Source organism: Quercus suber, unplaced genomic scaffold, assembly GCF_002906115.3.
Source record: "Quercus suber isolate HL8 unplaced genomic scaffold, Cork oak 2.0 scaffold_17, whole genome shotgun sequence".
NCBI classification, from domain to species: Eukaryota; Viridiplantae; Streptophyta; class Magnoliopsida; order Fagales; family Fagaceae; genus Quercus; species Quercus suber.
The window spans coordinates 2041663-2068259 of NW_027069482.1; the positions used below are offsets into that span (position 1 = coordinate 2041663).

At 35.5% G+C, this 26597-nt stretch overlaps 1 protein-coding gene and 1 long non-coding RNA gene across 3 annotated transcripts; one reads left to right on the top strand and one right to left on the bottom strand.

Annotated features, from left to right (window-relative positions):
• Nucleotides 1-235: 235 nt before the first annotated feature.
• Nucleotides 236-842, bottom strand: LOC136061873 (uncharacterized). The gene is made up of 2 exons (XR_010623724.1): nucleotides 741-842; nucleotides 236-293 (listed from the first exon to the last, which is right to left on the bottom strand). It is a non-coding gene; the product is annotated as an uncharacterized LOC136061873 (long non-coding RNA).
• Nucleotides 843-10343: 9501 nt separating this feature from the next.
• On the top strand, nucleotides 10344-12173 carry LOC112038547 (protein BASIC PENTACYSTEINE1). Of its 2 annotated transcripts, none has more exons than XM_024071373.2 (2): nucleotides 10344-10835; nucleotides 10929-12173. In XM_024071373.2, the coding sequence occupies exon 2, from the start codon at nucleotides 11165-11167 to the stop codon at nucleotides 12023-12025; it is 861 nt and encodes a 286-aa protein (XP_023927141.2). In that variant the 5' UTR covers nucleotides 10344-10835; nucleotides 10929-11164; the 3' UTR covers nucleotides 12026-12173. The 2 variants fall into 2 exon arrangements, with proteins under 2 accessions (XP_023927141.2, XP_023927156.2); XM_024071388.2 differs by having other exon boundaries at nucleotides 10344-10831.
• Nucleotides 12174-26597: the final 14424 nt, after the last annotated feature.

A 26597-nucleotide genomic window follows, 5' to 3' on the forward strand; every position in this document is an offset into this window, starting at 1 on the left:
ACGCAGCAAGACCAAGTGACCAACCAAGCAGAGAGCTGGGAATTGTAAACAAAACTCACTAAATACATTCATTTCAACAAAAACAATTACTATGACACAAATTAAACCAATAATCATCACAACACCCCAAATGAAATTACCTCTATTTATAACCTCAACATCAACAAATAGTCAAATATCCTCAACATCTAATCAAAACACAACCCAAATCAGTACAAATATCCCAAAAGTTAAATATCCTTCCACTACCAAAACTCAGAGATCAATGAAATTAAGACTGGGTCAGTTGAAACCTGTAAATCATTAGAAACAAAACACTGAATAAAAAGAAACTTAAGTGCACTTCAAAAGCTACAACTATGTAATACTGATTCTAATAAGCTAGCTTAAAATTTTCAAAACAAGTCACACTGGGAAAAAAAAAAAAAAAAAAGCATCACACGCTCTACATTACAAAAGAGAGAGAGTTATTGGAGCATTTCGTCGAACAGATGATAGGCATAACTTAAACCCATTGTCATTCCTAAATACAAAAGGAAAAAAATCAAATTTCCCATTTTCTTCGTGCCCATAGAGTGTTGTCCCCATCAAGATTAAAGCTTTTTAAAAAACTTTTATCCCAATCAGGTTTCTTGATTTAAACCCATAAATTTTTAGTCCTAAACATGATTTTCCTACGCATAGATTCAAATAAGAAGAAGAAGAAAAAAAGAAAAAAGAAAAAGGACTTACCCGGTTACCCCTCTAACCTTGCTTCACCGAAAGGAGTCTTTTATTTGCAAAAATGGTCACCACCGGCGGGATACTTGGAAGCTGGAAATAAGGGAGAGCTTGAGTGAGTGAGGGAGAGCTTGAGCGTGCTTGAGCAGAGAGCTTGAGCGTGCGGCAGAGCTTGAGGGCGTGAGGCAGTGAGGCAGAGCTTGAATGAGTGAGGGAGTGATCGATCTTGAGAGGAGAGTGAGTGAGGGACTGCTTGAGTGAGTGAGTGAGGGAGTGACTCGAGTGAGGCTCACTGGCTGAGGCTGAGAGGCGTGAGTGTGAGTGAGATGAGATGAGAGTCTAACTGTCTTAGGGTTAGTTTTTAGGATTCTAAAAGGCCCAAAACGACGTAGTTTTGTAGGAAAAATAAAAAAAAACCTCCAACCGGACATTAACCGGTTCGACCTCCGGTTTTTTCGGTTCTCAGGTCGAACCGGCCGGTTATTACTGTTCACCGAATTTTATGCTATTTTCGGTTTTTTATCATAACCGGACCGAATTTGCTGCCGGTTCCCGGTCGGACCGGCCGGTCCGGTTCGGTTTTTAAAACTATGGTTTCAGGGGATGTGGATCGGCTTTTGTAGAGGATGGGTCAGAGGTGTGTGGATCAGAGGTGAGGTGAGGTGAGGTTGTCAAGTTAAAATGGAGGGAGGATCGAATGAAATGGAAGGTGGATCGAACAAAATGGAGGGTGGGTCGGATGAAATGGAGGTGGATCGGAAAAAATAAATGGTGGATTGGACGGAAAAGGTGAGTGTTGAAGGTTGATTTGTTCAAGTGGGTGGAGGAAACTCACCGTGGGTTGTCAGACTGGATCGTCGAACTGTGGGTGCATGTGAGAAGAGCTGCATGGGAGTGTAGTGCGTGTCTGTGAGGAGCTTCGAGAGAGTGGGTGTTGTCTTGCTCTATGGAGCTTGTGAACTGAGCTTGGAGTGTGTTTGTGAGGATTTTCGAGAGAGTGTGTGTGAGAGGAGCTTCGAGAGAGTGTGAGGAATGTCTCTGTGAGGAGTGTAATTGGTTTGAAGTGAAATAAAAGCTGAAATTGTTTTACGCCAAAACAGACTTATTTTACGGTCAACACGGAAACTGATTTCCGTTTGACCAAATTTTCTAAGCTTACCAAACAGGTTGAGGGGTGTAAAATGATTTCCTGAAACCATTTTCACCCAAAACAAACGCACCCTTAGTTTTCTCTTCATTTTGGAGAGAAAACATTTTGGTGGATCCAAGAAGAAAACACCTAAACCCCACCATTTATTTTCCTTCTTTCCTACCAACCAAACACACTCCAAAAAAGTTTTCCTTCTTATTTTTCCTCTAAAGTTTTTCATCCACCCTTTTTTCACCTCCAAACAAACACACCTTTAGGCTTGGGGAAATGGGAAACCCAAAGAATATTTTTTCCCCACCTGCTGGGTAAATATAAGTAAAATAAAATGTTAAGTTGAAATTACATTTAAACCAATTTAGGGGTGTAAAGATTTCCTTTTTAATATTTCAATAAAAGGGAGGGGGATTTTTTTTTTTTAAATCCAAGATAAAAATCCTAACTTCTTTTTAAAAACTTAAACTCCACTATTATGCTAAAAGAACACAGTGATTAGGGGAATTTGAATTCTAAAGTGTTGGAAATACCAAAAAAATCATTGTTTAATATACTAAATAGGTGTCAAATTCTAAAGTGATACAAGACCATTGACACCCCTTAATCAATCATCCTACTACTCATTGTTTAGTATTTTAAATAGGCGAAAATATTATTTTTGGTTCCCACATTTTTTGGTCATTGTTAATTTAATCTACATTTTGATAGAAATTAATTTGGTCCTTGTTATTTTTAACTTGCAACCAATTTGATCTCTATCATCAACTCACTAACAGAAATTGCTTACGTGGCACCATGGTTTTAGAAACTATACTACATGTTTCAACCAGAAAACAAACCCTAATCCAATCTAGTAAAAATGTCAAAACTGGTGGTTCAATCAATAAAAACCAATAACAGTACCCTTTTCTGATATGTATATATATATATATAGTTTTTTACCAGCCCAGTTCTTCGAACCATATGTGGTGTTGATACCGTATTTTGTCCGCCCTCAATTACAAGCCCGATCCCGAAAAATCAAAAAATATTATTTTCTCTCCATGGAGCTGTGAGAACATCTAGAATGACGTGGCATAAACTGTTCAGACACCAAAGCTCTTGGTTGTTGGAGCTGTAATGTATTGTGAAGCCAAGAACAAATTCAAATGAAACTTGTGTGTGTTATCATCAAGCTAGCACATTCAATCATCCTTTTACTTGGCATAGGGGACACTATCAAGATTTTGATACCATGGTTCAACCTCTTGCTAAGCTAATGCCTGTAATTTGCCTGCATAACTTTTATTATTTGGAAGCTAAAAGATAGTTTCCATTAATACACACCATCAAAATTTAATAGGAAGCAAGTTCTATACAAAACCATTGATCTCCACTTATTAGGTTGCATTATCAACTTTTGTTTCAGGGTATTGTTGGGCCTAATGTATTCAGTCATTTCTTTTTAACCTTAAGACTCTTCGGTGCTGTGGGTTTCAGTTAGTTGAACTAGTAAAATCTGTAATGGTTGAATAAGAGATCTAGGGTTCATTCTTCACCTAAACAAAAAAGTGATCGGTGTCTTGGTCTGATGATATTGAGCACAATCATCAGAAGTTGATGTTATAGGTTGAAACTCTATAAAAATAAATAAACTCATCGGTGTCATACCTTGATTAATTACTGAAAGATTTTTCAATTTTTTTTTTTAACAAATTCACTATTAGAATCTAAGTTATAGTGTTGTATGAGAGCTGTACAATGTTTATTAATTTACCAAATGTGTTAAATAATTATTTGTGCCTTCCACATAAATTAAAACTTAACATGTCTGATAATTATTATTATTATTATTTGCATGTTGATAATTTTTAAAAATAAAATTTTAACAAAAAGAATAAAATTTACATCCAAAATACAAATAGAAAAAAGAAAAAAAGCAATATGAATCAAATATCTCTAACAACAAAATTTCATATAAAGAGCCAAAAATTGTTCTATCTTTCTCTGTCCATCATGAACCTCATGTGGTTGTAATAATAATGATAGAAATAAATTATAGTAAATTATTCCACAGGGTTTTATCCATTTGAACTTTTCATCTATTTAAATGATATCCACATGAAAAACCATGGTTACATCAAATAAATACAAAATAGCCCTTGTTAAGACACATTTTAATGATTCTCAAAGCACAAAAATATAGTAATGCCGCAAGAAAATGTCTTTAAGGCCCCGTTTGGTTGGGGTGAAAATAGAGAGGATGGAAAAGAAGAAGAGGAAAATAGGGTGGAAAATGAAATTTTCCCTTATTTGGTTTAGGAGAGAAAATAAGAGGGAAATAAAATAGTGTGGAAAATTTTTCCTCCGGGCCCACAATATTTTGTTCTCCCAATTTGGGAGGAAAACTAAGGAGAAAAGATGATGTGGGCTGTAAATTACACAAATACCTTCATTTTTTCACACTTATGAGACCCTTTGGTATTTTGTTATAACAATGACATAATAGTCAATTCATATAAACTACATTTTCCATCCTCTCACTTTTCTCTCCAACCAAACAAAAATGTTTTCCGCCCTCCCACTTTTCCACTCCTCCAACCAAACACACATGAGAGAAAACCAAAACTTTTCTATCCTCCCAATTTTCTATCCTCCCATAATTTTCCATCCTCCCACTTTTCCTCTCCTCTAACCAAACAAAGCCTAAAAGAATCGTAATTTGTGCATGGATTCTAACATTTCTGCTTTATTTTCAAACTAATTGTTATTACCATATATAATTCTTATTTTTGCAATATACACATATGGCATAGCATCAACTCAATACATATTGGATCCCCATCCAAAAAGCTAAAAAGTTACGTACATAGATATGTGCACATTTTTTTAATAAAAAAGTCTTACTTCTAATGGACTCTAGCTTGTGTGCCTATGTGTGTTTGTAGAAGTGGGATCTACGATACATAACTTAAACCATTTTGGCTCGCTTGGAGTAACTTGAAAAGTCTCATTCATAGCATGTTATAGCTCTTAAGAGAACCGAAGCTAAAATTTTATCTTTTTTTTGGTGATTCCTGCAGCATAGGAAATCCAAGACGAAGGCAACATCATTAGGTTAACGACAAGAACTGATCATTGAGATTGGAATCTTCTTGGAGGCGCCAATGAAGCAGTAATGTATGAGAATGTGAAGCAAGGAAGAGTGGGATTGAACATTTTGTTTAAACCCGGGCTTGCTCTCAAAAATTCAAAAGGAGGAGGAGGGGTGGTGTGTGGATCTAGTTGGTAAAGGTTGAGAGAGGAAGGAGGACACATCGGATGACAAAGTGGAATTAGGAGGAGGAGATGAGGTTTTACTTTTAAAGTCTTTCTCGTTGGACTCCTCAGTTCTAGTAGTGGTATTAGAAGAGCTCTAGAGTCTACTGAGTTCATCAATAAAAGTGTGCAGGTGGAATGTTCTTGCTTAGGCCAATGAACATTATTATTGTGGTTTTCTTGGCTTCCGTGTTAAATGTTAATGCATCATTTATTTTGGCACAAAAATTAGAAAATTTAGATAAGATACATGACACAAAATTGGACTCAAATTTATAATCTAATTAGATTTTTTTTTTATTAAGTTTTGGTTAGAATAAGTGGTACAAAATTGATAATTCAATTGAAATCTAATTGGATTTTCTCTCAGCTTTACCTATTAATATATATATATATATATATATATAGGTAACAATAAAGTAAAGGGGATGGGCAAGAACATTAAATAAATGGGTAACAATAAAGTAAAGGGAATGGGGGAAGAGCATTAAAATAAAGGGGTAACAATATACAAAATAAATAGATGAACAAAATGTAGAGAGTTCCTAGATGTCTAGAAGAGATGAGATTTGTTCCCCCTAAGAGTACTTCTCATACTAGGTCTAGGTGATGGTTCAATACCTATAACATAACAACAATATCACAATCAACAACAAATAATATAAGCATAAAGAATACACAATCACAACAACAAAATGCTAAGAATTTAAAGCAATAAAGGAAAGAGACAACAAGCAAATAAATGGAATTTCGTATATATAAGATGGATGATGTTTACATAGGAAGAAAAAGAGAGGAATAGGATGAGTATAGTTATTAAGAAACTATCCCATCCCTACACCTTACCTACAAAGATTGCAATAAAGATGAGAGAGGCTAAATTTTTGTGATGGGTTTCCTAAAGAGTGGAGAGATAAATTTTTTTAGAATTTTCTAGGATTTTTCCAGATTTTTCTAGTGTTTTTCTTTCTAATTTTTCTATTTTTCTCCCAAAAACTCTCTTATTTTTTACAAAAAAATAGGGGATATTTATAGGGGAGCCTAGAAAATGGGAGGCTATGTGATGGTGTACCAAAAAACCATCACATAGCTGTCTAACACCATCACCTTGGGCGGCTATGTGATGGTGCTCTGGTACACCATCACACAGCCTCCTGATTTTACACCTTAGTTGGCTATTTCATCTTTTTCCCGGATCCTGGTCCGATCTTTGTGCAACTGTTAGTGGCCTTTTCGAGCATTTTTTTTCTTCAAAATTTATATCCTGGAAAGTTTTGGATGTCTAGTTCCATAAATTCTGACTTTGTGAGATTTGGAGCTACAATCATCAAGATATCGTGTCAGGAAGGGAGGTGACGCTGTGCAAGAAATTCTATGACGTTTTTCCTTGAAAAATTTATTTATTCCAATCTGTGGCAGATATCATTAAGCCCTTTTTGTAAGAGGTGTTCGAGACCCCATACTTTAAGCTAGTTCAATCAAATTGCTCCAACTCTTGCCTAATCGGTACAGTTTTTTGCACGAAGTTGGTCCAAAAAATAGTCTGTTTAACCTGGAAAAAAAAAGTGAAATTTTGATTAGGGTTTTGGTTTTATTATTGATATCTCATTTGTTTTAACTTTGATTTTAGTCCGTGAACTATCGTTTCAAAGGGAAAAATATGACCTACGAGATGGTCCAAAATTCAACTCAATCGGACTATTGGATCAAAAAGTCAACTTTTTTACCATACTTGATTAGGGTTTTTGGTCTTAATTGCTATTAAAGGGATTTGAATGTTGTGACCCTTCGATTCACCATCCAATCATGTTGCATTTATTTGTTACCCTTTTTGGCTTTAAAACTTACAATTCGCACCTTTTTTGAATTCTTTTTTCTTCTAATTTTGGCATTTGTTTTGATGCATGATTTGAGGCTGGACAAAATACAGTATCGATAGAGGAAAATGGAGAAATGAGTGTTCCCTTCTACCCATTCTATTTCATCTCATTTAAACTCTCAAACAATGGAACAATTTTTTCATTCCCTCCATAAAAACTCTCAAACAAGGAAATTGAATGAATATTCTGAATGATTCTTTTCATTCTATTTCTTTCCCTCCTTCATTCCATTTCATAATACAAAAGATGACTTTTAAAAGAAAACAATTATTTTAGGATCACACACTTTATAGCAACTTGCATATGTGTCCACTTGTGATTGTATTATATTATTTACACATGAGCTCACCATTTGATGAAAATTAATCTAATTATCACTTAACACGTGTTTAAGTTGTGGTAAATTGTGTAACAAAGTCTGTATCTTTAAAATTTTTGTAGAAGTAAATATAGCTCTACAATGAGAAGATAAATTTGAATCTTGAATGTCATAAAAACACTAGCAGATAACAAAAAGTTGAATTAAAAAGACTTTTTCGGTGGCATGGGAGAAAATGGAGACTGTCATAAGAATTTAGAAGCTAAATATCAAACATGTATAAATTATTATAAACTAATGGGTAAATTTCACTAACTTACCTTAATGTTTGGGCTAATATCAATCAGGTCCAAAACATTTCAAAATTAATAATTTTAGTTCTTAAACTTAAACAATTTTTAATGTCATTAGAGCACTAGCATTAGCTGTGCTATTCCAAATGTCATTTTAACACATCAAAATCTACCTTTTCCATTTTAACATAGCATTTAACATTACATCATATATAAGATCTTCTATTCTTCCCTTCAACACATTAAAACAATATATACAACACATCAAAATAACCTTAAAAAAAAAAAAATCCTATAATGTAAAAATAAATAAATACGAAACCCATATATTATTCATAACCCACCATTGCCACCACCACCCATAGCACACCACACCATAACTCGCCACCACCAACCACCATTCAAAATCAACCAACCACACTCAAAGTTAGCTTACTGCCACCCATTAAAACAACCCAAAAAAATTGCCACAACCATTGTAAGAGAGATCGGTGGCATGGTGAGGTTGAGTTGGCTTGGTAATATTAGACATGGGCCGAGAGAGACTTGGTGAGATTACAGTGGGTGACATGAAGTGAGTTGCTTAGTGAGAGGCAGCTTAGCGAGATCTTCGAGCCAAAAGTGGCTTGGTGAGTTCATTGATAGGCGGAGGTCGACCAAGTTGAGAGTGAGTTTATGGGATAGGAAGAGAGTGAGAGAAGCTGAGAGGTGAGGAGAGGCAAATAAGGGAGAGAAAGAGATATGCATGAGGAGAGAGAAAAATTGAAATAAGATAAAGAAAAAATATTTTACAATTCCTGTTGCATTGTTCTATTAGTAGAACTGCTCATTTATGCCAAATTCTTTAGCATTTAAAATATGTGATGTGGTTAGTTTTTTAGTGTTTGGTGTGCTAAATGAGAAACATTTAAATACCCTAAAATGAGAAATATAAGCCCCATTTAGTAACAGTGTTTAAACATCGAAAACTGTTGTTTAAACATTATAATATTTATTTCTCACACTTTCTTCCATATGTATTTTCACAAAATTTAAACAACTTTACTATAAATCTCTTACCAATCGAGCATGTAAATATTAAAAACTGTTGTCTTGAGTTATGTTACTAAGAGCATTCCCATTAAGCAGGGTATATGCTAAAAAATGCTTTTTTTTAGCATTTATAACCCAAAAACGTTCTCCATCAAAGATGGTATATCCCAAAAATTTTGCAATACTGCTATAATGCGATCTCATTTTTGAGACCGCACTGTAGCACTATACTATAATTTTTTATTAGTTTCTTCCTCTCCCACTTCCGTGTTTCCAAATCTTTTCTCTCTCCTCTCTCACTTCTCCTCTGTCACTCTCTCTCTCGTGCCTTCCGTCCCTCTCTCATTTTGGTGTCTCTCTCTCAGGCAAGCCCTCCATAGCTCGCCAAAACATGTCGCCATTGTTATTCTCCAAACCCACATGCTCTCTCCTCGTCATCATCATCGTCGTTATCTTCATCCACACTGTCCGATCCGATTACCCTCTGATCTCTGCACTATCTCCATACCCACATGCCGCCGCTGATCTCATGCTCTCTGTCCACTCCTTTCCTTTTCACTGTCTCTGTTGTGCTCTCCGTCCACTCCTTCTTACTCTTTCTATCATTTTCTCTCTGCCTCTCTGTTTCCCTTTCTCTCTGCATCTTGAGTTCATGGGTCTTGGGTGTGGCCAAGATGCGATGTTGGGTGTGGTTGGGCTGTGGTGGTTTTTCATGGATCATGGGTCTCTATGGTGGTTTGTGGTGGGTCTCTGCGATGGTTCGGTGAGTGGGTTTTGTAATTTGATATCTGTGAGTTTTAATTTTAGTGGTTTTGATTGATTTTGGTGGATTTTTGATTTCGGTGGTTGGGTTTGTGGGTTGATTGGGGTGGTTTTGGGTCTTTGTTGTGATTCTTTGATTTTGTGGCTTTGGATGTGGAAGGTTTTTTTTTTTTTTTTTTTTTTTTTTTTTTTTTTTTTGCTGTTTGTGGTTGTGGCGATGGTGGGTGGATGTGGTGGTTGTGATATGGGTGGGTGATGGCTGGCGATGCTAGGTTGTGAAAGAGAGACACAGAGGAGAGAGAGACAGAGAAAGAGAGAGGATGAATAAAAAAGAATAAAAAATGATAAAGAAATAATATTTAAATGAAGTGTTAAAAAAATTAGAAGTTTTGATGTAAGAGCATTAGCATTGGAAAATTCCAATGCTATTCTATTTTACAATTCTAAAAAGTTTCTTTATCATTATACAATACCATTTTACAATACCTCTACATCCCAAACTTCTATTTTCCTCTTTTACTAATTAAAATAATATATTTACATAATAAAATAATATATCTCAAAATTATATTTTTTCTCTCCCATCTATCTCCTCTCTTTACATAATAAAATATTATTATTTTTTTACAATACTTGCTACAGTGCAATTCTGTCACTGTAGCAGTTTGCAAAAAAATTTGCAATAATGCTGTTTAACATTCTCCAATGCAGATGGTTTTGAGGCTTAAAATTCTAAATTTTTCTTAAATTTAGCATTAGCATTCTCTGATACTAATCCCTTAAAAAGAATTATAAAGTGATGTGTTATATATTATAAATTTGGGTTTTGAGGAAATAAATACTAATTTTTTTAAAATTATTGAAGGGAATGCTCTAAATAGGCCTAAGCAGTTAGCACAGCCGATGCTAGAGCTCTTATTTATTTTTAGATTCTCTCTCTCAGACGTTTCTTTTCTCTCGTCCCTCTGTCTTCTCTCTCTGACTCTCTAATCCCTCTCTCACTCTCAGACCTCTCTCTTACTGTCTCTCTCGTCAGACCTCTCTTTTCTCTTACTCTATCGTGTTCCTTGCGGCAGCGCTGTGGTTTGTGTAAGTGGTGGTTCGTGGGTTTTGGTGTGGATCGGAGTTGGAGGGTTTGGGTTTTCTCTCTCGTGGTTTGGGTTAGGTTTCAATCGACGGTGGTGGGTTTTCTGTGGGGGTGGTTGGTGGTGGTGGATGAGAGGAGCAAATATTTTTTCTTGCTGAGGTCTGTGAATTTGGGGGTTTTGGATGTTTTGATCGATTGGGTTTGGTTTTGGATTAGGATTTTGAGTTGAGAGGCTGATTTGTTGTCTTTGATTTGGGTTTAAATCTTCAAATGACAAGCATTTTTTTTTCCTATCAAGTAAGTAAGTCTCATCTTTCACTCTTTAAAACAAATAAAAATATCAATTGCTATTTGCAGTATCTAATTTTTCATTTTCTGTGTTCACTTTCTTCAGAGATCTGAGTTCCCAAAGAACTTTTTGACCCAGATGATGTTGTTGCTCAATTCATGTGGGTATTCACTAATTTAGTAAGTCTTGCCATTTTGAGCTTTGACGATTGCATTTCCAACTGGGTTTTTTGTTTCTTAGGCTAAAGCCCCTGCCACGGATTTAGAAAAAAAAAAAAGTAAATATTGTAGTTTTATCTTTTGGGCATTTTCTACTTTGAATAATATTTGGTCCCAAACCCAATGGATGGGGATAATAGTTTAAATATGCGTAACTGGGGTTACTATGAACCGACAACATCCCTTAAAGGCCATCTGGGTCTTCAGCTTATGTCGTCCATACCCGAAAAACCACTTATAGGAGGCCGCAATGCTGCTGTCATGGCCGGTGGTAATAATGGAGCTTTTCACCATAGGGATATTGGGGTTTCACATTCCACATTCCCCATGGACTACATGAGGGATGCTTGGATTAATCAGAGAGAGAAATTTATTAATGTGTTACCCACACCAAACCCAAATTATTCTGTTTTGCCGGAGACATCCTCTGCTCATCATATGCAGATGGTTCAACAACCACCTGATTTGTCCAGGGATGAAAGGATTATAAGTACAGAAGAGACGGTTGTTGAGAAGGAAAATGGACCTATTAAGAAAAGGCAGGGAGCGAAATCCCCGAAATCCCCCAAAGAGAAGAAGGCTAAGAGAGCCCCGCGTGCAACAAAGGCCGAGAGTAGTCCTTCTGCTCCACGTGCGAGGTCAGCAGTGAAGAAAACTACAGAGATTGTAATAAATGGGATTGACATGGATATATCAGGCATTCCTATCCCAGTTTGCTCGTGTACTGGGACACCTCAGCAGTGTTATCGATGGGGCTCTGGTGGGTGGCAATCTGCGTGTTGTACTACTAATATGTCAATCTACCCCTTGCCAATGAGTACTAAAAGGCGTGGAGCAAGGATTGCAGGGAGAAAGATGAGTATAGGAGCGTTTAAGAAAGTTTTGGAGAAACTCGCAGCTGAAGGTTATGACTTCTCTAATCAGATTGATTTGAGGACCCACTGGGCCAAACATGGAACAAATAAGTTTGTCACCATCAGGTAGGTGTACTATGTCGAACTTTTATTAGACCATACATTGCATTCAGCTTGTAACCTTGTATATATGTATGTGGCCTAAAGCTGAGGCTTCTGAGATAGTTTGTAGTCGATAAAAATCTTCTGTTATGTAACATGGTTTTATATTTTTCCTTTGGGCTCTCCTGTTATGTTATTCTATCCTCCTTTCCTTGTGTTTTAGAAACATCAATTTTACTGAATTCCCATAAGGTTGCAACCAGAAGTATTTATAATTAAATGATACTTTTTTGAATAAGAGATTTAGGATTCAATCCTTGCCTACACCAAAAAACTAATTAGTGTTTTGGTCTGATCCACATACATTTGGTGTGATGGTCATTCTATAAGTATAAGTGCTTGTGGGGTGTAGGGGTAAGGGCCGAGGTTCAAGTTTCCATATGAATAAAAATTATCATATTTTATTTAAATAGTGGATTCTAGTTAACATAACTTGTAAAGTCTCTGATTGTTGTATAAGATTTGGGGTTCAATCCACTTCTACACAAAAAATTAATTGGTGTCTTGGTTTGATCTATTATTAAAAGCTGATTCTTATTATCAGGAGCAGATGTTATAGGTTGAAACTTTTTAAAAAAAAAAATTTACAATGTTTCTTACTCATTAAAAAAAAAAAAAAAAAAAAAAACCTCTGTTGCTTGGTATCTGTACTTAATCCCATTGAATTCAATATCACTAATTTCTTGCTTTTTTTTTCTCTAAAAGCTATTCTTACTTATGTTCTTCTGGACTTACTGTAACGACCCCGCCCCAACTGTGTAGATATTGTCCGCTTTGGGACCCATACCCCTCACAGTTTTGTTCTTTCCCAAGTTGCACTGGGGAAAAAGCCTCTGCACATTGAAGGGAGGTCATTCTTTATAAACACATTCCCATGTGCTTCCTTAGGCGATGTGGGATTCCATGGAATGTAAGACCCCCTTTTTGGGTCACTACAATTCTGTAACAACCTCACCCCACTTGTGTAGATATTGTCCACTTTGGGCCTCATACCCCTCACGGTTTTGTTCTCCCCCAAAGCACACAGCAGTGGGGGAAAAGACCTCTACACATTGAAGGGAGGTCATTCCTTATAAACACATTCTCATGTGCTTTCCTAGGTGATGTGGGATTCCATGGAATGCAAGATCTTCCTTTTTTGGGCCACTACAATCCACCCCCCTTATGAGCACACGCGTCCTCGCGTGTGGGACCCGCACTTCCAGCTAGGGCATGACTCTAATACCAACTGCAATAACCCTACCCCACTTGTGTAGATATTGTCCAAATTAGGGCCTCATACCCCTCACGGTTTTGTTCTCCCCCAAAGCACACATCGGTGGGGGAAAAGGCCTTTACACATTGAAGGGAGGTCATTCCTTATAAACACATTCTTATGTGCTTCTCTAAGTGATGTGGGATTCTACGGAATGCAAGATCTCCCTTTTTTGGGCCACTACAATCCACCCCCTTATGAGCACACGCGTCCTCACGTGTGGGACTCGTACTTCCGGCTAGGGCATGACTCTAATACCATTTGTAACAACCCTACCCCACTTATATAGATATTGTCCGCTTTGGGGTTTCATACCCCTCACGGTTTTGTTCTCCCCCAAAGCATACATCAGTGGGGGAAAACGCCTTTACACATTGAAGGGGGGTCATTCCTTATAAACACATTCTTATGTGCTTTCCTAAGTGATGTGGGATTTATGGAATGCAAGACCCCCTTTTTTTGGGCCACTACACTTACTTATTTTGCTTAATATTAGTACTTCATGTACTTAAATTTGAGTGTCACAATTTTATCCCTTGAAATCTTTTCCCCCATTTATCCAACTCAATTGTCTTAGGTGTTATTTTTATCTTATATGTTGAAACTTAGCTGCTGTATGATAATATATCAATTAAAAAACCTAAATGAAAAATTTCGGAGAAGTTGGTTATATATGTGTGTGTATATATATATCTTAAATTAAATTTAAACTTGTTTGATTTTCAATGATGATTGACACTTGATGTAAGCAAATCTGGTTGTCAGTTTCATTGTCCTTTTGGGGTTTGAGATCAAAGAGTGTTTGGATTAGCTCAGTTGGTCTCATTGTCAATAAAATTAATAATGGATTTAGTGATTGAGTTATGATGGCATGAGAGAAACTTTACTGACCATAACTTTTTCCCAGTACATTACTAAGCAGGCCAACCATAGGGCCAAGGGACTCTGTTTAAATTTATAAAAGTTTGTGGTCTTCTGCATGGTTATAATTGTAGTATTGAATATTTTGTAAATTTAAATAGATTAAGTATTTGAATTAATATATATCATTGGTTTAGATGCATGTTTATTGAGGAGCATAATTAGTTACCAATCTAACTGATTTCACATAGTTTTAGATACAAAAGTAACATGGTAGAATCTGGTATCTATAATCTATGCAGCTAGTTAAGATGTTTAGCCATTGTATTCTACCTTTCATAAAATTTGGTGGCTAAGTACCTTACTTTTAGAGAATTTTGGAAGGGGACTGGGAGTAATGAGAGATTGAAAATAGTTAAGGTAATTAATATATATTGTCAAACTTCAAATGTAATAGATGTGTCTAATTATTGTTTGGAGTAATAACCACAAAAGAAAAACTTTTACATGGACTTCATAATGGGGTCATTTGTTGCTCTTTTTATTTTTTATTTTATTTATTTATTTTTAATGATTCATTTTTTTTGGTGGATAAATTCAATAGTCATAATGGGGGAGAAGGGATTTGAACCCTAGATATCACTGTTGGAAATACTAGGAAATGCCAGTTGGACTACAAGACTCTTGGCAATGGGGTCATTTTTTGTTCCATGGGTGAATTGAACAAATTTTATTTTGGTGAATTGCTAATTTTTTTTTTTTTGATAGGTAATACATTTTAAAAAATAAAAATAAAGTGCACATTGTGTTTACGATGGTGAACACTTAGTGCTTAAAACAATTACAAGTAACAAGAAGAGAAATTGATAGATAAAAGAAAATCAGAAATGGAAATACAATGTGTAAAACCCCATACTTTAGACCATTGAAACAAAGTCCCAACTAGCATAGACTTCAAAAGAATCTACAAGTCTATCCGTATCTTTAAAAATACAGGTATTACATTCCTACTAGATTAACCATAGTAGACAAGTTGGAACCATATTCCAAACATTTGATGAATGTTTTCCAAACCAATTCCTCCACTGGATCCCAAACATCAAAAAGACTTCACACCATACCATAGAGCATGAGCATACTTACAATGGAGCAGAAGGTGATTTACAATTTCCCCTAACATAACAACACAAGAAACAACAATTAACCATGGATTGACCTCTTTTAAGAAGATTATCAATGGTAAGAATAGCATCCCAAGTTGCTGTCCATAAGAAGAAAGACACCCTTTTAGGTACCTTTAAACCCCATATGCTCTTCCAAGGGAAAGCTCAAAGGGAGGGCCAGAAAAAACATAAAAAATTATAGTAAGAGCGGACATCAAAAACACCGGACCGAGTCAACTTCCAAGATAAGAGACCATCCCCCTCCCCCATAGGCATATTAGAATAAAGATGCTAAAAAAGAGAACATACGCCCTCCAATTCCCAATCATGAAAAGCTCGGTGGAGTTGTAAATTTTTTTTTAATAAGTTTTATTGATATCGAAAACGGGACACCCTTGTAGGAGTGTATAGGGTCAATAAATCTAGAACAAAAATTACTAAAAACAAGAAAATCAAGAAAAGAAGAGAATAATTTGTTTTGCAAAGTAGACAATCAATCCAATAAAGTTCTAAAAAAAAATAACTTGAGGTCTGGTATGAATCTCTCATTGTCTTCAAAACACCCACTATTTCTTTCCCTCCAAAGACACCACATTAAACATTGGGGAACAATTGTTCATATATGACCATATCCATGATGACCAAACCAGCCTTGCTAGCAAGCTAGGAACCCCACAGCTGATTTTGGCATAACCCAATTTACTCCAAATAAACCCAAAACCATAGACCTCAAATCCATAGCAACCGGACAATGAAGGAAAAGATGGTCAACTAATTCACCATTACACTTGCACATATAACACGAATCCAATATCCAAACCTTCCATTTTTGTAAATTGTCAAATGTCAGAAATTTCCCCAAGCAATAGTCTAGACATAGAAAGCCACTCAAGAAGGGATTTTCTGCTTCCAAATGCTTTTCCAAGGGAAAAAAGAATCATTAGTGCCAACTAGAAGACTAAAATAATCATTAACCATAAACCCATTATTTCTATCTAGTTTCTCATTTTATCCTCTCCAATCCCCCTTACAGAAGAACCATATATGGTATCCATGAAGCTCAACACAGCCTCCAATTCCCGATCATGAACACCCCCTAAAGAAACTTTTTTTGATGGGTAATAAAAGTTTTATTGATAGCAAAAGTGCAATGGGTTTACGATTGTAAACTCACAACAATGAAAAGAATACAATCAAATCAAATGGAAAATCTAACAAAAATAATGAAATCAGACAAGGAAATAAAATGTGTGAGACTCCAAATACTAGACCACTCAAATAAAGTCCTAGCTAGCAAAGTCTTCAACAGATCAATAGGTCTCTCCGTGTCCTCAAATGTTTGGGCATTGCGTTCCTTCCATACTAACCACATAAGACACATCGGTACCATATTCCAAACATTTGAAGAATAATTCCCCAACCAATTCCTCCAAGCGAAAAGAAGAGAGATAATTGTACTTGGCATCACCCACTGAACCCCAAACATAAGAAAAACCTCACTCCACAAAAATGAGCAAACTTGCAATGGAGTAAAAGGTGATCCACAGTTTCCTCATCACACCGACATAGGCAACACCAATTAACATGAGGCAAGTTCTTCTTAACAAGGTTATCTATTGCAAGAATACCACCCCTAGTAGCAGTTGATAAGAAGAAAGACACTCGTTTAGGTACCTTAACACCAAATACTCTGCCAAGAGAAGGAAACCAAAGGGGCTTTCAATAAGAAATTATTAAAGGAGCGTACATCGAAAATACCACTACAATTCAACTGCCAAATCAGAACATCATCACCCTCCCCTTTTGGAATTTTGGCAGAAACATGCTTAAAGAAAGAGTAAAATCTTTGCATTTCTTAGTCATCCCCGGTCATTAAATTCACGACATAAAAGTAAGTCCCAATTCCTTCCTCCCCCATCTGGTGCATATTAAATCATATAAGAAATTAGAGCTTCATGAGCCACAACACAAACAAACAATTCCAAATATAACTCTTTCAAAGAAATAGGACCGCTCTAAGGGTCATGCCAAATCTGAATGCAAATACCCTCTTTCGTTGCATACACTACATGACCGAAGAAACTATTTGCACCTTTCCTAATGTTCTTCCACAACCCAAAACCATGTGTCCCTCTAGCAACTCTAGTGCACCAGCCTTGACTAACCTCCCCTTATTTGGTTTCAATAACCTGATGCCGTAAATGGGTAACTTCTTTCCCAAAGTGCCAAAGCCACTTTCCAAGCAAAGCTTGGTTAAAAAGCCCAGTCCCCCAAATCTCCAAACTACCTGCCTCCACTGGCCAAAGAACCTTATCCCAAGCAACAATCGGATATTTAAAAACTTCAACAGATCTCCCCCAAAGGAAATTCCTCTAAATCTTCTCTAATATGTCTGCTACATGTTGCGGAATAATAAACAAAGATGGAAAATAAGTTGGAAGGCTCGACAAATTGCTCTCCAATAAAGTAAGCTGACCCCCTAAAGAAACTTACATCCCAATAAAGGACCCAATTAGTGAACTTCATAAGCTTAGCCACACTTGCCTCCTTATCTCGGCAAATTCTAAACAAATCAAGATAGCTAACAGTGAGAGGCGTCTCCCCACACCATTGGTCTCGCCAAAACTTCACCTTCAACCCATCACCTATATCATACAAATATAACGAGACAAAGAAGGCCATCCCCGACTAATATTTTTCCACAAACCAACATCGTAGGGACCAGAAACTGAACTAGTACACCAACCTCCCCATACACATCCATGTTTCACCTCTATCACTTGCTTCCAAATAGCATTCCTTTCAAGCCCAAATCTCCATAGCCACTTCCCAAGCAAAGCTTCATTGAAAAGTCTTAATTTCCTTATCCCCAAACCACCTGAAGAAAGAGGAGTACAAACAATAGGCCATTTAACTAGATGAAATTTGGGTTCAATTAGCCACGGAAGTAGGGATGGGAAATAAAGAAAGAAAATAAGTAGGTAAATTTGAAAGAGTACTTTTAATTAAAGTGACTCTACCTCCCTTGGATAAGTTCAAACGTTTCCTTCTAGCTAATTTCCTTTCCACCTTCTCTAGAATTAGGTTCCATATTGTCTTATCCTTGAATTTTGGCACCCAAAGGAAGACCCGTATATTTCATTGGAAGAGTACCTTGCTTGCAGCCAAGGACATTCAACAATAGAAATATAAGCTCGGCGGAATTGTAAATTCCAACTCCTATTTTCATTTTCAAATACATAAATAACCAAATTAGAAATATAAGCTTCTTAGACAAAGAGCATGCAAACAAATCTGGATAGAGATCCTTTAGAGGAATAGGCCCACTCCAAGGATTGTGCCAAAAATGGATACGATTACCCTCCCCTACAACATATTCCACATGTCCAAGGAAACTATCAGCACCTGCCCTAATATTCATTCACATCCCACAGCCGTGTGTCCCTTGAACATCACTAATACACTGTGTGTCCCTCGAACATCACTACTACACCAGCCCCCACAAGCCACACCATATTTGGTTGCTATAACCTGTTAACTTCCTTCTCGAAACACCATAGCCACTTCCCAAGCAAGGCTTGGTTAAGCAACCCAACCCTTCGGATTCCCAAACCACCTACCTCCACCGGCAAACAAACCTTATCCCATGCTACTAAAGGATATTTAAATACTTCCTTAGAAGTCCCCCAATGAAAATTCCTTTGGATCCTTTCTATTCTAGCCTCCATGGCTTGAGGGATAGTGAACAATGATAAATAATAAGTAGGAAGGCTTGATAGAGTACTCTTTAATAACGTAAGTCTACCACCCTTAGACAGGTATAAACATTTCCACCTAGAAAGCCTCCTCTCCATTTTTTTCTAAAATAGTATTCTTATAATGAGCCCCAAGAGGCATATCCAAGTAAGTCATAGGTAAGCGTGTCTTGCAACATAAAACACTAGTCAAGGTAGATGAATTTGCTACCTAACCTACTGGAACAATCTCACTCTTGCCAACATTCACTCTCAAGCCCATGATAGCTTCAAAGAAAATCAACACTATCTGTATATATAATAATTGTTCCTAGGATGCATCCCAAAATAAGATAGTATCATTAGCAAAGAGAAGATGAGAATTGCTAAACTAATTCCCCATAACTCATCCAATTCTCCTTCATTCTATTTATCTTCTACTTCTCCTTTACTTGTTGAAGTTAATGGGTAAACTAAGCATTCTTCACTTACTTAAGCTGAAAGGTAAATTAAGGAAATTGACAAGTGCAGCAGTGGAGTTAACTTATCATTATGGTTTATTATCAAATGAATTGATAGTAGGTGCAAACTTTGGCAATGGTTTTTTTATGCCATATGATATTTTTATATGCATTCTTTGCAATTATATAGAGATTTAATTAGATAGAAAAATCAATAGAAGGCGCAGACTTGTTTGTTGGGAGTAAGTTTACAAACATATACATAGGTTTGCTATTACAGAATTAATTTTACAGACACAGATACACACACAGGCATGCATTTATTTTTGTAGATACATTGCTATGAAAAATTAAGGGTTATTTCCAGCTAAAACTTCCATTGTAATACTGGGATGTAAGGTTTAATGTAGTTTCTAAGCTTTTTACAAGAGCTAGAATTCAATATACAATAAAACTTTACATAGAAAATCTATACTAAATTAATGGTTTTACGTTGAAACAAATATGGATCCTATGTATAGAATGGAATAATTTTGCATAAAATATGCTCCTACTTTGGACTTGTGAAGAATTGAAGATGTGTAAATTTTAGGTTTTACAAGTGCCAGAAGGCTTAAAATCTTTTGTTTACTCACCTCTTGGAGTCTCATGGTGGTAATGGTAATATGTCATAGATGTTCACATCAGCTGCGGTGTCATGAAGATTGGAGGCAGGATGATGGTTATAACATGGAGCTGTAGTTATGCTGTGAGTGGAGGCATGAGTGGTGGGGGCCGCTGTGGATGAGGTCAAGGTAAAGAAGTTGGTTGTGGATTTGGCATCCTGCACAAGGCTGTAATGTTATTTTGGGGGTTGTTGTGGTGTTGGAGAGTGGAGTTCTGAATGTAGTGCAGTGGCACATTGTTGATAGCAGTTACGGCACTCTCACATGTTAGCAGTAGGTAATAATGGTAATTTTAGCAAAGATAAGCAACATGAGGAGGTGGTTTCAATTTTTATATCTCTAAAATAAGTGATAAGAATCTCAAATTGACAAGTTAGGAATGAGGAACCCAATGATTTTGGCAAATAGAGTGCAAATTTTCTGAAAAGAGAAAAAAAGAGATCCAAATTAATATTTCTATAAAATTTAATTTTCTTTTGGGTAAAGGGGCATTTATGTTTCCCTATAATGTTGTATGAGCCATTACCCAATGTTGGTTCCAGGCAGGCTACAGTAAGGGGGAACTAGTAAAATTACTACCAAGTAAATCATCTAAGAGCGAAAGTGGGCTTATTTCAAAGTTATGATTTCCACAGGGATGCCTTGAGCCAAACAAATAGATTAGCACATTTGAGAAGAGGCTCCCAAAGTGGCCAGTAAATTCACCACTTTTCTGTTGTTGGTTCACATACTGAAATGAGTAATGATATCCCTATGCTTTTGCAAACTCCTACAAGTATAAAATAGCCTAATGAAAGTGAGAAGTACAGTTGACAGTACCCCTGGAACTTTAGAATGGGCTTCCACTATCAGGACTGGAGCACGTGGCTTCAAGATTAACTGGATATCCATCAATAATGCTTAAGTTTATATATATATTAACTTAAAAAGAATAGCCAAAATGAGTTCTTTTATAGCAGGATCTAATCAGTGTATTTGAGGTTATTATAGATGTGCTATTTGTTTGTGGTGTAGTTGCAGAAAGGTTTTGTTTCTAATATGTCATCAGAGAGCTAGATTTGGTTAGGATGTTCTTGCTGCAATTTGACTATTGCATACAATTTGTAATACTTGGACTTCAACTTATTTGAATTGTCCAAGTAAAGCTTTAATTTTTTCTTCTCAATTTTTTGGGACTAATTGGTGTGGCCTGGACAAATTTGTCAAAATTATGTATATTTCTCACATCCTAAATATTTACACAAACAACATGATGCCCACACACCACAGATTTGACCAAGTAAAATTGTTTTCTTTGTGTTTGATTAGTTGTGCTTTGTTTGCAAGTAATTTTCCTTTCTCATAAAGTCACTGTTCTGTAGATCTCCTGTACCCTAGCAGCTATATGGTATGTTCAACTTTGTTTTGATTAATGTTATTTAGTGGTCAAAACACTGGTGTTCAAATATTTTATAGGATTTGTATGCTTCCTTCTGCTATTTAGACTTTGTAGGATTTGTACTTCCTGTTGCTAATATATGAATACATACGGTTAAAAATTTGCGTATGACCTTAGTTGGATTGATTATAAGCCCTCATCAACCTGCTATTTTGTCGGTCCTATTATATTCTTGTATGTCAGTTATTCTGCAGTCTGGCTTCTTCCATGTGTTATTTGGTTTTTTGATTTCATTTGGGAATTTTCTGAAGCAGATTTCATTTGTTCTATTATCTAAGCAGTAGAAATATGGAGATTATATTAAAACATTTTTCTAAACGATTCTGTTTATTTCCTTTTTTTTTTTTTTTTGATTAAATTACAAAATACACAATCTTCCTTTTGATTTGTTTTTAATTCCATTCTTTAAGTTTCATCCCTCGCCCCCCCCCCAATTTTCAATTTTTTAACTTATTCTTGTTCCAATGTAGTCATACCGTCCTATGTCTAATGTGCACCGTTAACCAAAACGATGTCATTTTGTGAAGTGAAATATTTTAAAACCTGTGATGAAATTGGAACCGAACTAGACAGGAGGACTAAAGTGAAAATGATTGAAATGGGGGGTTGTTTCAAATAGTACTTTCTTTCTTTTTTTCCTCTGTGGGCTGAGAATCTTTATGTCCAACAATAGGTGCCAGTTTAACATGCAAAAACGTGTCTTTGTAGCTACCTTGTTCTATTTATCTAGGAATATTTTACTTAATAATGCATATGGCTTATGTTATGCTAGTTTACAAGTGTTCAGACAATCTGTTCTTGGTCCAATTGATGTTTTATTTTCTATATCCTTGCTTGTAAGAGTTGACACCTGTTTTTATCCTTGGACTCAGTTCATTATATTCTTGAATACATTTTGGATAGGTTGAGATTTCAATGGAAGTGAAATAAATTCTTTTGTACCATTTTCATTTTGATTCAAGTTTATTTGGTGCATGAATGATCAATTTGGTTCTAAGAAATGATTGTTTTTGCGCGCATTTTTAAAATTTTGAGATATAAATTTCATGAAAAATCAAAGCAGGTTAATTAAATATGTTTGGGACACCTAAAGTGCAGTTTTATTACTTTCTTATTGCCTACTCTAATGCTTGGTCTTCATGCCTTGCAAAGAATCAGAGCTAGAGTTTCTTGTAAACATGACATTATTTTTGGGTACTTTGGTCTTTCAAGAAATATATACCACAATCATTTAGTTAAATTGACATCTTTTAAGAGCAAGGAGCCAAGGACGGTGACAAGATCTACTTTGTGTGTATAATTTACCAATCAAGAATAAAAAGGGAAAAGAAGCTACTCAATGAATGGATGAGCCTTTTAAAGTATTTACACATACTTGCCATGGAGATAGATGAGTGGAAACTTTTTTTGCATTGTATAGCTTAGCAGACCTGAATTCTGTTTGTTTGTTTGTGCATCTTAAATCTTAAGTAAAAATTAACTTTACTACTTGTAGCAATTAATTATAGCTTGTATTTTGATGAGTGATTTAGGTTGTGATTATTATCGGTCTCTCCCCGCATAGCCTAAAGCAACCATGGAGGAATTTGGGAATGATGTATGCATCTATAGACACCCATCTCGTCTGTCAGTTTCTAGTTCTCCTTGTTGCCACGATTTTTCTTAGAAATTGGTGCATTGAATTGAGAGGTCAAACAGATATCTCGTTTATGATGTTGTTCGTGGACCACTTTCTGTTCTCCAAATACAATTTATAACTAGAAATGATCTTTAAATGTCTCGAGACAGAATGGGAACACGGCTTCAATTTTAGCCAAGATAGTCACTGTAGCATTTCTAAAGGCAACTAAAACTTTGGAAAATGTTTGATTTTTCATTTAGGAAAGAATTAAGGTCCGTTTGGAAAAGTTTATTTAGCTGAAACTGAATATTTTTTGTTAAAAGTGTAGAAAAATAAATAAATAAAAGTTGGCTTAATAGTATAATGAGATTTATGAATAGTATCAAAAAGTACAATGAGATCTATGAATAGTATAAAAAAAAAGCTACAAAATCAAATAAGCTGAAAGTTTTCATCATTTCTCAAATGGACTCCTAATGAAACAATTCCAAGGCTTTCATCAAATTAAAAAAAAATAAAAAATATTCAAAAGGTGAACTATGCACTTTTAACTTGGAAGTGGTTTGGTCCTATGATGGGAAAATTAAGGGAAAATTATACTTTACCCTCTTAAATTATATCCATTTCACACATTATTATAAATTATGAGAATGTATGCTTATCTCCTTAAACTATTGTTCATGTATCACTTTGTGCACAACCGTTTTTTTTTTCCAATTAAGTTTGACAGAAAACCTATACATTGCACACAATCGTTTATTTTCCAATTAAGTTTGATAGAAAACCTAGTCACACGCATCTCATGTGACACTGGCGTCTCATGTGACACTCGCTGTGTTGAAAGACCAAAATACTTGCTATCATTCTCAGTCAAACATGAAGCTAGCACGTTGTTTGTTTCCTAAGGAAAAAAACCATCTAAAGAAGATAAGAAAATCCAAACACAGGGGCGGCTTGATGTATTTGGGGGCCTAAGGTGAAAATTGATTATCTTGTTTTAGATGCAAAATTACTACTAATTAACATAAATTATGTAGAATTTTTTCTTTTTTTAGAAATTTTATAAACAAAAAAAATTTGACAAAATTTTTCATACTTGTTGATATGGTAGATTGATAATAGTAAGTAAAAGAGTGGTGTTAGTGGTGAACTTAGACGAGAACTAATAAAAGTTTGCTAACTAAACTCTTATTATTATTGTTCTTATTTTTTTTAGAAGTATAACATTCACAATATTTTTTTACAATAAATCCTATGTTTTAAGTTGCTTTTTTTTCTTTTTCTTTTTCTTTTTTTCTCTTTGAAAATATCACTATTATTATTTTTTTGCCATCAATAACAGCTTGTAACAACCTGCTACTTAACATAATTGTAAAAATGTTGTAAAAAATATTGTGGACATTGCATTTCTCTCTATTTTTTATTTGTTTTTCATCTAGTAAAAAAAATATTATTTTATTTATTGATTATAAATAACCTTATTGGTTAAAATTTGGGGGCCTTTTTTTTTACTTGGGGCCTTAGGCGACGGCCTCTCTTGCTCCACTGTTCAGCCGGCACTGTCCAAACAAAGAGTTGAAACAATCAAAACCCAAAAACAATTCAGAACCGCTTGATGAGATGTATAGAATCTAATAATTAGAGTTCATTATTGTATCCTTAAGGTCCTATGGCATTGAACTCAACCAAAAACGTAAGAAAGGCTACTTAAACCCATAAAATGAGATGAACATCGAACCCAAAAATTTACATCAAACCCAAAGGTCAAACAATAAACCCATTGAGACGAATATCAAATCCAAAAAAAAAAATAACATCAAACCCACAAGCATAAATAAACAAAAACATAAAGAGATCAAACAACAAACTCATTGAGATGAACAACCTGGAACCCACAAGTAGTTTGTAGTTTTGATCATTAGCAAACCTAGAAATCATAATCTTAGAACCCACAATCTCTATTTCGATCATCCACTTCGACAGTGGCCAGATTTGAAACATCACAACGAGTTCAAACCCACCCATTCTTTTAGACTTCTCCACCAACGTTAATATTCTTTCTCTCACCACTAATTCACTGAGTTGCAAGGCCAACAAAGATAGGTTTCGTGACTCACTGAGTTGCAACTTGTGAGGCCAACAAGCCTTGACCTCAAAGAGCTAGATCTGGACTCACCCATTTCATGGATTTCGTCGCTTTAGAAGCACCATTTAGGATCCAAAAGCAATGGCGTGATTGGTTGCTGTCAATGTGGACGAGGTGGCATCGTTGGGAGGAGAGATAGATTGAATCTAATGGCCTGTTTGGATGGAGGGGGGAAGGAGGGGGAGTGGAGAGGAGTAGAGTAGTATAGGCTAAAAATAAGCTAATTTTGTGATAAATCTACTCTACTCTACTCTACTCCCCCTCCCTCCCTCTCAATCCAAACGAACCATAAGAGTTATTTGAGAGGGAAAAAATTGAGTTTTTGTTGAGGGACATTAAGGTCATTTTAAGGGTTCCACTTAAGCTCTAGTCACGTGACTTATGTGTCACTGTAATTTCCATCAAACTTAACAGCTAAATAAATTGTGGGGTGAAAAATGTTACATAGGCAATAGTTTAGGGAGGTAAGTGTGCATTCTCATATTTTAGGGTGGTAAGTGTAAAATAAGATATAGTTTAGGGGCGGTAAAGTGAAATTTTTCCGAAAATTAGTGATTTCAATTTTTAAATGATAACAGGGAGAGTTAGCAGTATTTGTCTTTACATTTTAAAAAAAAAAAGAAAACAGCATTTCTAAAATTAGGAAAAAAAAAAAAAAACACGTTTTCAAATTCTAACTCAACGGGTGCTTTTTCAAAAATAAAAAATGTTGTTTTTTTAACCCTAGGGGGTTGCCTAAGTAGTTCTTAAGGTCTCATGAGATCTTGGGTTCGAAATATTTTACATGAATCTTGGGGCCACTCACAAGAGATTCTCCCCTGTAATAACTTGATATATGTGAGATAGGGAGACTATATACAACCAAGGAATAGTTAGATACTTGAAGAGATTTGGATGCCATTTTTTTTTTAATAATTTTTTTAAAGGTGTTGTTTTTGAAGTAAGTTAGGTTTTCTCACCATAGTTTTTATTTTATTTTTATTTACAAAGTTAGCACTTTTCACAAAATTTACCAAATTCTTAAATACGTTAAAGCTAATAACCAATGATTTCAAACAAATTAATATATAAAATCTTCTAATATATATATATAATTAGGATCCAAAAGCAATGGCGTGATTGGTTGCTGTCAATGTGGACGAGGTGGCATCGTTGGGAGGAGAGATAGATTGAATCTAATGGCCTGTTTGGATGGA